The sequence below is a fragment of the Rhinichthys klamathensis genome, unplaced genomic scaffold, assembly GCF_029890125.1.
Source record: "Rhinichthys klamathensis goyatoka isolate OS25496 unplaced genomic scaffold, OSU_Roscu_1.1 h1tg000097l_1, whole genome shotgun sequence".
In the NCBI taxonomy this organism is placed as follows: domain Eukaryota; kingdom Metazoa; phylum Chordata; class Actinopteri; order Cypriniformes; family Leuciscidae; genus Rhinichthys; species Rhinichthys klamathensis.
Window position 1 is genome coordinate 715,255 of NW_026606636.1, and position 10,413 is coordinate 725,667.

A 10,413-nucleotide genomic window follows, 5' to 3' on the forward strand; every position below is an offset into this window, starting at 1 on the left:
GTTTAGAAGCAGGAAGACCCTTCTTAGGTGATCCAAAGCAAATAAATAACTGGTCGGACTTCCTCATTGAAGATGTCCGATGAACATAAGTATCCAGTGCTCGCACTGGACACAAGAGGTTCAGCCTTTCCTGGTCCGCAGATGTAAAAGGAGGAGGACAGAAAGCCTGCAGCACAATAGGCCTCGGAATCAAGGTCGGCACCTTAGGGACGTATCCCTGTTTCGGATATAAGAATGCCTTGACCATCCCCGGTGCAAACTCAAGGCAGGTGGGGGAAACCGAAAGGGCCTGAAGGTCTCCAACTCTCTTAAGGGAAGAAATAGCTAGCAGAAAGATAGTCTTGAGGGTAAGAAATTTCTCTGAAACCGAATCTAAGGGCTCGAACGGAGCCCTAGACAGGCCTTCTAGTACTATAGCAAGATCCCAAGCTGGCACCTTAGTGCGAGTTGCAGGCCTCAGCCTCAATGTGCCACGAAGGAAACGTGTAATCAGGGGGTCTCGACCCAACGATGTACCCCCCACCAGGGCGTGGTAAGCCGCAATGGCCGCCACGTAGACCTTGAGCGTGGAAGGACATAGACCTGACGTAAAGCGCTCCTGCAGGAACTCGAGTACTGTGTTCACAGAACAGTTAACTGGATCCCACTGATGTCGGTGACACCATACAGAAAAAACTCTCCATTTAAGCGCATAAAGTTTCCTAGTAGCTGGAGCTCTGGAGCTTAGGATGGTCTCAGCAGCCTCAGCTGAGAGACCACTCTCTATGAGTTGGGCCCCCTCAGAGGCCAAACCCACAGGTTCCAAATCTCTGGTCGAGGGTGAAATATTGTGCCCCCGGCCTGAGACAGAAGGTCTCTCCTGATCGGGATCTCCAAGGGAGGACCGTCTAAGAGATGGATCAGGTCCGCAAACCAGATCCGACTCGGCCAGCGTGGTGCTACAAGCAGTAGGCTTATTCCGTACTGGCGGACTCGTTCCAGAACTCCTGGGAGCAGAGCAACAGGGGGAAATGCGTACAGACGTAGCCTCGGCCACATCTGCACCATAGCATCCAGCCCCAGGGGGGCTGGGTGAGTAAGGGAGAACCAAAGTGGACAGTGCGTCGTATGCTGAGACGCAAACAGATCCACCTCTGCTTGGCCGTAAAACTCCCAAATTTTCTCCACCGCCTCGGGGTGGAGTCTCCAGTCCCCTGGCCTCAGCTCCTGCCTCGACAGGATGTCTGCCCCCATATTCTGGTCCCCAGGAATATACACTGCCCTCAGGGAGAGTACCTTCCCCAGAGACCACAGGAGGATCTGGTGCGCCAGTTTGCAAAGCGGACGCGACCGCAGACCCCCCTGACGGTTCAGATAAGAGACCACTGATGTGTTGTCTGTTCGTACAAGCACATGATGGCCCCTCAGGTCTGGGAGAAACTGTCTCAACGCATTGAAGACAGCCATCATCTCCAGGCAATTGATGTGCCACGAAAGATGATGACTTTTCCACAGACCCTGAACCGAGCGGCCTTCCATTACCGTTCCCCAGCCGGTGAGGGAAGCATCTGTCGAGATCGTAACACGATGGCAAAGAGCTCCCAATACCGGACCCTGGGTTAAGAACCAATGTTTCCTCCATATAATTAAGGCACGAAGGCACCGCCGCGTGACCTTGATCATACGAAGTGGGTTTCCCCTCGGGGAGAACCCTCTGGTCCTTAGCCACCACTGTAAAGGTCTCATGTACAGCAGGCCAAAAGGTATCACGTTGGACGCTGCCGCTAAGAGACCCAACAGTCTCTCGAACTGTTTCACAGTGCGTGACTGGCCTAGCTTTAGCTCTTTGGTGGCTGTCAGAAAATTTACTAAGGGAACCAGCCTCTCGAGGCTGGTCTCTGGTGTTATCGAGACAGCCAATTCCGGAGCCTGAAACATAATGGCAGGAACTACCTGAACTGGCCGCTCTAAAGCCCCCCTCAGAGGGCGCGAAACCGATGCTGTGCCGCAGCATAGCATCAGCGACTCGCTGGAGACCGCTGCGCCCTGAAGCACCGAGGGTGGCAGGGTTGGCAGAACGGTCTCGTGAGGACCCCGAAATGGAACGGGCACCGTATAATGAGGTGTACACCGCTCTATTTCGGTCGGGGCTGTCCTCACAGGCCTGATGCATGAACATCAGGACCTTTTTTTTTTTTTTTGAGCCGAAGTCTTCTTCGCCTGAAGAACGGTCCTCAGATCCGGCTTCGACTTAGAAGACTTCGGCTGAGAGGGTTGCGTCTGTCTCCAGTTTCCACGTGGAGGTGCACGAGACGCAACACTCTCTTTCTGATGCACACGATATGATGAGCTTGATGGCTGGGGCTGCGAAACGCCCAGCAGCCCCAGGGGGCTGGACACGGCGAGGGATAAACTTTTTGAAAGCGTCCGCTTGCTTTTTTGATTCCTGAAATCTCTCGACGACCGTATGGACTGCGTCACCAAAGAGACCAGAAGGTTCAAGCGGAGCATCTAACAAAAAAGCACGATCTTTTTCTTTAATCTCCGAAAGATTCAACCATAAATGTCTCTCAGTAGCTACCAAAGCTGCCATAGACCGCCCAATTGCTCTGGCGGTCTCTTTAGTAGCCCTGAGAGAAAGATCGGTAGCCCGACGAAGTTCTCGAATATCGTCATGACTAACTCCCTCACTATTATCCAGATCCCCCAGCAGGTCAGCTTGATAAGCCTGAAGCACTGCCATAGTATGCAGACATGCTCCAGCTTGACCTGCTGCCGTATAAGCTTTGCCCACTAACACCGACGTGGCTTTGAGCGGTCTAGTGGGCAAAGCCGAGGCTTTCAGAGACGATGCGGGACCAGGGGAAAGATAGCTGGCTAAATTCTGTTCCGCCTGGGGCATCGCCTCATAACCATACTCTTTCAGCCCTCTAATTCTTGAATAAATATTAACTTGAGGGCTGAAAAGTCGTGATGAGTATGGCTTATTCCATGATTTAGAAATCTCATTGTGAAGATCAGGAAAAAATGGAAGCCCTTGTGGTGGAGATGAAGCAGTAGAAGATAAAAAGCGCTCATCTAATTTACTCTTAGGACGAGCGCCCCTATTATCAGATGGCCATTCAATCTTTAATTTATCTACAGCCCGCGACATAACATCCACCAGCTCATCATATGCTGGGGAAATAAATTGTGAATCTCTTTCCCCCATGTGTGTGCTTTCACTCTCCAAACTCATAGCATCGACCTCCTCGGAGGAAGAGCAATGAAGTAATGGAGGGCTCTCTCCCCGGGCGGAAGAAACCGCAGAGCGTGCTTCCGACACCGGGGGGGGGAGTGCTGGATCTTTCGGGTAAGGAAGGAGAAAGAGCCCTCGGACCCGTCTCCAACCCCTCCGAAAGATCCTTTTGCGATCTCCAGGAATGCATTCTCCGCGCTGCCTCGGCAGACGCGGGTCCTGATCCCTGCGGATCGCGAGCCTGCCCACTCTCTTTATCAAAGAGTGACAGGCGAGAGCGGAGCATGCGAAGCGGTAGCATCTCACAATGCTGGCACTCAGCCCCCTCGAAGGCTGAGACCGCATGCTCCACTCCCAAACAAATGACACAAAGCTCGTGTGTGTCCCCACCCGTTAAATAACGCGGGCAGGGAGAAGCACACTGTTTGTACACTTGTTTCGTTTCCATCCTTTTCCGCAACAGACAACAGTAAATAGACAGAGACAAAATGACACAGATCGCTTGCTGAGACACAGAAGCTAATGCCGCGTTTCACCGGATGTGCTCTTATGCCTTCCTGGTCATGACGTCACCCGCCCGTGACGCTCATTCTTTCCATTGGACTAGTTGACATTGATGCTCAGACGCATTCACGCTGGGGGTGTTCCCAAAGCGTCGATGACGCATCGCGAGTTCCCTCGAAAGGGAAATGTATTTTTGGCTTATGTGGATGAAAGGCAACAACTCCCAGAATGCACTTGCTTTGCTGCCCTAGGAGGCCACGCCTACCGGTAACAGAGCGCAGTAGTTAAACAGCAAGTCTAGGCTACTAGTGAGTCTCCGTGATGAGTCTGCCCGGGATTTCGAGATCGCCCAAAATGTCCGGGATTCGGCTTTTGCGTTCTACAGTCGGCATTCATCATGTTTACTGTGGCGAGCAGGACGAGGCTAGGGCCGGGGGAGAACGGCGCGAGGCCGGTGGCGTGATTACCGATGATCGACACCTGTGAGACGCACCGGTCTCGTATCTCTCACGGAGGAGCGGGAATATTCTTAGCAATGCCACCGATCACTTGTTTAGCGTTCATGTAAACACGACATTTCAGATTCACCAATCGGAATGAATTCAGTTAGATTGAAACAAAAGGTGTGCATGTAAACAATGAATGGCGACTGCAGAAAGCAAAAGCTGAATCCAGGACATTTTGTACGATCTCGACGGGAAAAAGAGGATGTATGGTAACCCCTACTACTCAGCTTTCTCCTACTAAGTTACTCAGCTTTCTCCACAGAACAAGAGCCTGCTAGCTTAGCTTCCAAAAAAAGATGTCTGACACTATGTGTACATTCTGTGAGTGAGATCCCAGCCTCTATGGGCGGGTTGAGAACATGCGGGACAGCCCCTACTACTGACTGTAGTCTTTAGCCTCTGGCCAAAAAATCCTCTGATGACGCGAAATGACGATTTTTGCGTCATCGGAGGATTTTTTCCAGACAAAAAATACATACATCTCTCGTATCAGGGGGATATGAGGGTGGAAAGCATGGTAATTTGAAAATACTACAGGTTTTCTACTAATACAAAGCTTAATGCTAAATTCTGAAGTATCCCTTTAATAATAGTTCAAATAAATTCACATAGTCTAATATTTTCAAATGGAGAACAATAATAAATGACAGGGGAGTATATCACCTTTTCATAAATGTAATCAGTTTTAAAAGGTTTATGTGTTTATATAGGGTACAGAGTGAAAACATCTACTCCGCTGAAATAAATACACAATGTCAGGAAAATAACAAAACATACATATCAAATACATCATTGAAATTACCGAATCCCTCTCACCTTGTTTGTTATCAGAATTATTAATAATGTCTCAGTCTAGTAGATTATAAAATACCTGCTGACAAAGCACTGTTTTTATCTATGCATTTACTTAGAACTTTTTAGAACTGACTGAATTAAAAGGATTATTTATTATAATTATTATTTATTTTAATTGTTTATTGGATTTAACTAATATGTCCGTCCACCACCAGTATGAACCTGACCGTCTCTCTCTCTCTCTCCTGTAGGTTTCGACACAAGCATTTTACCCATCTGTAAAGATTCTCTCGGGTGGATGTTCAACAAGCTGGACATGAACTACGACCTCCTCCTCGACCAATCAGAGCTCAGCGCCATTTACCTCGACAAATACGAGCTGTGCATGCGGCCGCTGTTCAACTCCTGCGACTCCTTTAAAGACGGAAAGCTGTCCAACAACGAGTGGTGTTACTGTTTCCAGAAACCTGACGGTGAGTCTGCAAAAAAAATGAGCCTATTGGGGTTAGTAGAGGATCTTCAGATATACTGAACCAAGAATATTTCATAATTTCAGTCACAGATACTGTTTTAAATGTGTGTTTCTTCAGGCATGCCATGTCAGAATGAGATGAACAGAATTCATTCTCAAAGCCGAAGGAAGACACTGATAGGTGGGTGGATTTGATGAACTGGTGTTAGCTCCTCCCCCTGACCAATCAGACCAATGGTTTGTGTGATTCTCTCTGTCTGTAGGGACGTATGTACCGCGCTGTACTGAAGACGGTTATTTTAAGGCCACTCAGTGTCATGGCAGCACCGGTCAGTGCTGGTGTGTCGACAAATACGGCAACGAGATTGCAGGATCCCGCAGACAGGGCAACCCTACCTGTGGTACACACACACACACACACACACAGCCTACATACACCAGTGTCATTTTAGTATCATATACTGCAGTGTTCTTCAAGCCTGCTCCTGAAGGACCCCCAACACTGCACATTTTCTTTGTCCCCCTAATCAAACACACATGATTCAACTCATCAGCTCATTATCACATCGGTTAATGAGCTGATGAGTTGAATCAGATGTGTTTGAATAGGGAGACAAAGAAAATGTGCAGAGTTGGGGGTCCTTCAGGAGCAGGGTTGAAGAACACTGTATATATTTATACACAATTATTTAATATAATAATTTAAATGAGCTTTTATTTTTATATTTTCAGTTTTCATTTTCATTTTTGTAATTTTGTTATGTGCTTTCACCATTTTTTTTAATGTCCATATAAACTTCAACTAAAATCTATTTCAGTTAGTTGCTAAAGCAAGTTGTCATTTTTATCAAGTTCTTTAAGTAGATTTTTCATCTAATATTTATATTTTATTTTAGCTTTATTTCCATTACCAAAAACTAATTTTACAAGTTTATGTTTTGTGTTATGTGCTTTTGTTATATATAGTTATTATTTTTTATATAAACTGTATACTGTATATAATATAAGTTTAAAGCTGCAGTCTGTAGTTTTTCCTCTTTGTCGCCATCTCTGTTCGAAATCTGCAATTGCAGTCATTCGCGGAATTATCAGCTTTATGTGGGTTGTGCCTCGGCACGGCACAGCGCGGATTAATCCAATGTTTTGAGGAGAGTGTGCGGCTGTCAGTCGCTGCGCCAGTGTGGATACTGGCCTTCGCAATCACAGATTCTACTTTTTGGAAATATGACCCACATAAGAATTTTCACCGGAAAATGTCATCTGTAAGTAAAAGTAAAAAAAGCATTGCAATAAATCGTGCTGATTAAATCTAACGATCTCTTATCATATCACGTCAAACCGTGCAAATTATACTTTGTTCTCAAATTGTTAAAGGGATAGTTCACCCAAAAATGAAAATTCTGTCATAATTTACTCACCCTCAAGTTGTTTCAAACCTGTATGAGTTTCTTTCTTCTGCTGAACACAAAAGAAGATATTTTGAAGAATGTTGGTGAACAGACAGTTGCTGGACCCCATTGACTTCCATAGTATCTTTTTTTCCTACTATGGAAGTCAATGGGGTCCAGCAACTGTCTGTTCACCAACATTCTTCAAAATATCTTCTTTTGTGTTCAGCAGAAGAAAGAAACTCATACAGGTTTGAAACAACTTGAGGGTGAGTAAATTATGACAGAATTTTCATTTTTGGGTGAACTATCCCTTTAATGTTCAACATCAGCATTGCGTGACTACATGTAATGTCCTTCCGATATTATCCTTGTTTTCGGGGCCTATTCCAGTCTCTTTTTATCTGTAGCCACTCCGAAGTCTTTTGCATTTTACAACAGGTGAATCTCTAGTTGTCACTGGTAATTGTCGTTTGAACCTTTCTGGATCCGCCATCAAATTGATAAGTTTAATTATATCAAGTGCTGTGAGAAAAGGCTATAAATCTCCACCTCCAACATCCTCACACTCAATATAGCTTATTCTAGCCGAGACTCTTCTTTATGTGTACAGATGTGTGTGTACAGTAGGGCTGTCAAAATTGCTCAAAAATGACGTTCGAATATTCCCTCTAAAAAAAACACATATATTCGAACTATTCGAATATCTGGTTGCGCATTTTGTCAATGACGCGCATTACGTCAATAACAGGACAAATTAATACAAAGAGACACAACTACTTCTATAGGTAGTTTATTTAAGTTTAAACATATTTGACAACGTATTAACTTACACAAAACCAAGTAAATCAACTAATGGCCAAGACCGCAGACCTTACTCTCGCTCGCACTCGCAGGCACTCTCTCTCTCTCTCTCTCTCTCGCCCTCACGCTCTCTGCGCATAACGGTTTAAATGAACAACAATAAACAAATGTTGAGTGCTGATCAAGAGTTTTGTGCAAGCAATGTAAGGTCGCGACTCTTGTCCTAAATATAGCAGGCTTCATTCGGTGATTGAAACAAATATTATTAACATTAATTGAAGTTTTACAGTATATAGAACCGACATTGAACGCTCCGAGCGAGCTGTGCTGTGGTAAACTCATGGGTAAACTGCTGCTAGCTAGCCACGCCCCCTTGGCGGGCTCTGACATGTCTGATGTAATGCTAGCTCATTGGCGCACACGTTGGAGGCGCCCGTGCCATTGGATGTGCAGTTGCCGCAGCACAGCCAATGAGTGAGCCAGACACTCGCTGTGCTAGCTGTGCAGCTGGAAAATGCGTTTTACATTTTAAGCTTCAGAATTTTGCCACTCGCAAAGCAGACAGCCGCGCCTCTGCTACCGCGCGCGTGTTTTTCCACATGATTCGAATATTAATTTTCACCTTCGAATTTCTGTTTTTTAAAACTATTCGAATATATATTCGAATTTAGAATATTCGTTGACAGCCCTAGTGTACAGATGTGACGTAATGACGCAAAGACATGCTCGAATCTCCCGCGGACATCCACCAGTACCACTGGAGTTAAAAACATTATTACAAGCTTACTGTTTTGAGTCGAGCTAAGGCAAGCAGAGAGTTTTGAACACTGGCTGGTTATGTACTTGCTCAAAAACTTATTTGGGATAATTTTTTACCCAAAAAAGTTACGGACTGCAGCTTTAAGTTGGCGTTTTTCATCTAATATATATATATATTTCAGCTTTATTTCGATTACAGAAAGCAATTTAAGTTTAAGTTGTAGTAATTTTGTTATGTGCTTTTGTCATTTTTTTTAGTTTTTGTTTTATTAAATATTTCTATTTAGATTTAATTCAATTTTTATTTCATAATTTTAGTCCTTAAACATAGTTAACAAACTTATTTCATTGAAAACGATTTTTAATAGTCTTAGTTTTAGTTAACAGTAACAGCACTGATAAATACACACACTTTGATTCCTAATGTGTGTGTGGTTCTGACATTTAAAGCTCCATTATTCAACAGTGTTTCCTGAGTTCTTTCAAAATGTATAAAACATCCTATTTTATATATAATGAATGATCTTCCTCAGAAAACACACACTATCTATCCGCCTGACACCTTCCCTTTCATCTGCCTGTGTGTGTGTGTGTGTGTGTGTGTAGAGGAGGATCAGGAGACATCTGGAGATTTCGGCAGCGGTGGTGCCGTGATTCTACTGGACGATCAGGAGGAGTCTCCGCAGCGTGGGCGGGGTCGACAGAAAGAGAGGCGGGGTCGACTCCACCCCCGCGGGACGATCGAGGATGACGAAGACGGAGAGGATGACGAGATTGGCTACGTCTGGTAGCTCCGCCCACCCATCTTCTGTTAATTAACCAGGGACCCATGTTAAAATGCACAGTTCTGAAGCCATTCCAGCTCCGCCCCTCGGACACGCCCCCTTCGTCCTGCCCCGCTCTCATTCTGGATCTGAACTTGTCCTCCTCATTCTCTCTTTCTTTAGCCGCCTCTTCATGTTCTGTCCTCTGTCTTCCCTCGTTCAAACACTCCTCTAGTGTTCTAGATGCGGCTCTAGACGGTAGACGCGCATGACGAGATTGTTAAGCATTTCGGGGCTTCTTACCAGTTCTACGTAAGATCTTTTAAAAGGGTTCGTTCTCAGTGGTGGTATGCATGAACGCCACTGTAGAATGCATGAAACTGAGACCTTTGAGGGTGAGGATCAGGTGGGCTTAAGCCAAACGCGCACTACAAGACTGAAGCTCATCATGCTTTCATGTTCTAAATCTGCCACAAGAGGCTGCAGATCGTAGCGCATGCTCGTCAATAATGGTCTCTTTGTGTGAGACACGTTGCAACTAGTCAGACATGCTATAATACATTTAAAACTATTTAAAATCTGAGTAAAGAGCAACAGCAATGAGCTAATGAGATTGCGAGAGAGTGTAAAAGTAGGGTGAGACTTTTGTTGAAAATGATACAACTTTTTCCAAAACACTTTTTCCAACATATTTCTGGTTTCTTTTTCTGCCACAGAAATCTGTGCAAAAATGACCCGAGCCCTTCCTCTATGTGGTTTGTGTGAACCACCTTCCTCTTGTGTGAATGACTCTGTGTGAGAATGAAAGAGTTTGGCTGATGATTGGTGAGTGTAGAGTCACAAAAACAACACAAGAAACTGTGAGTGTAAATGTGCGCAGGATGATGAGCTTCAGTCATGTTGTGTGTATTTGACTTTATGCTGCTTTCACGTCATTTCACAACTACTGTAATTAGAAGTAGAATTTTTTAAATCTAATATTTATATTTCAGCTTATTCAGATAATTTCCATTTACTCGAGATGCAGAACGACATAAGATATTAAGTCTTGTTTTCTGAGAAATTGATCAAAATTAAGTGAGTTCATTCTTAAACAATAACAAATATCTGCCAATGGGGTCAGAAAAATGTAATAATAATAATAATTTGACCATTTTAATGAACTTCAAGTAAATTTTTCTGACCCTATTGACAGATATTTTTT

At 44.7% G+C, this 10,413-nt stretch overlaps 1 protein-coding gene across 1 annotated transcript in view; it reads left to right on the forward strand.

The window, feature by feature from the left end:
• Positions 1-9,831, forward strand: part of spock1 (SPARC (osteonectin), cwcv and kazal like domains proteoglycan 1) — a 212,839-nt gene extending 203,008 nt beyond the window's left edge. The window contains exons 8-11 of the mRNA XM_056252612.1: positions 5,274-5,495; positions 5,613-5,675; positions 5,758-5,895; positions 9,052-9,831. Coding sequence (XP_056108587.1) covers positions 5,274-5,495; positions 5,613-5,675; positions 5,758-5,895; positions 9,052-9,236 — 608 coding nt within the window. The 3' untranslated portion in view covers positions 9,237-9,831. The remainder of the gene's footprint in view (positions 1-5,273; positions 5,496-5,612; positions 5,676-5,757; positions 5,896-9,051) is intronic.
• The last annotated feature ends 582 nt before the right edge of the window (positions 9,832-10,413 follow it).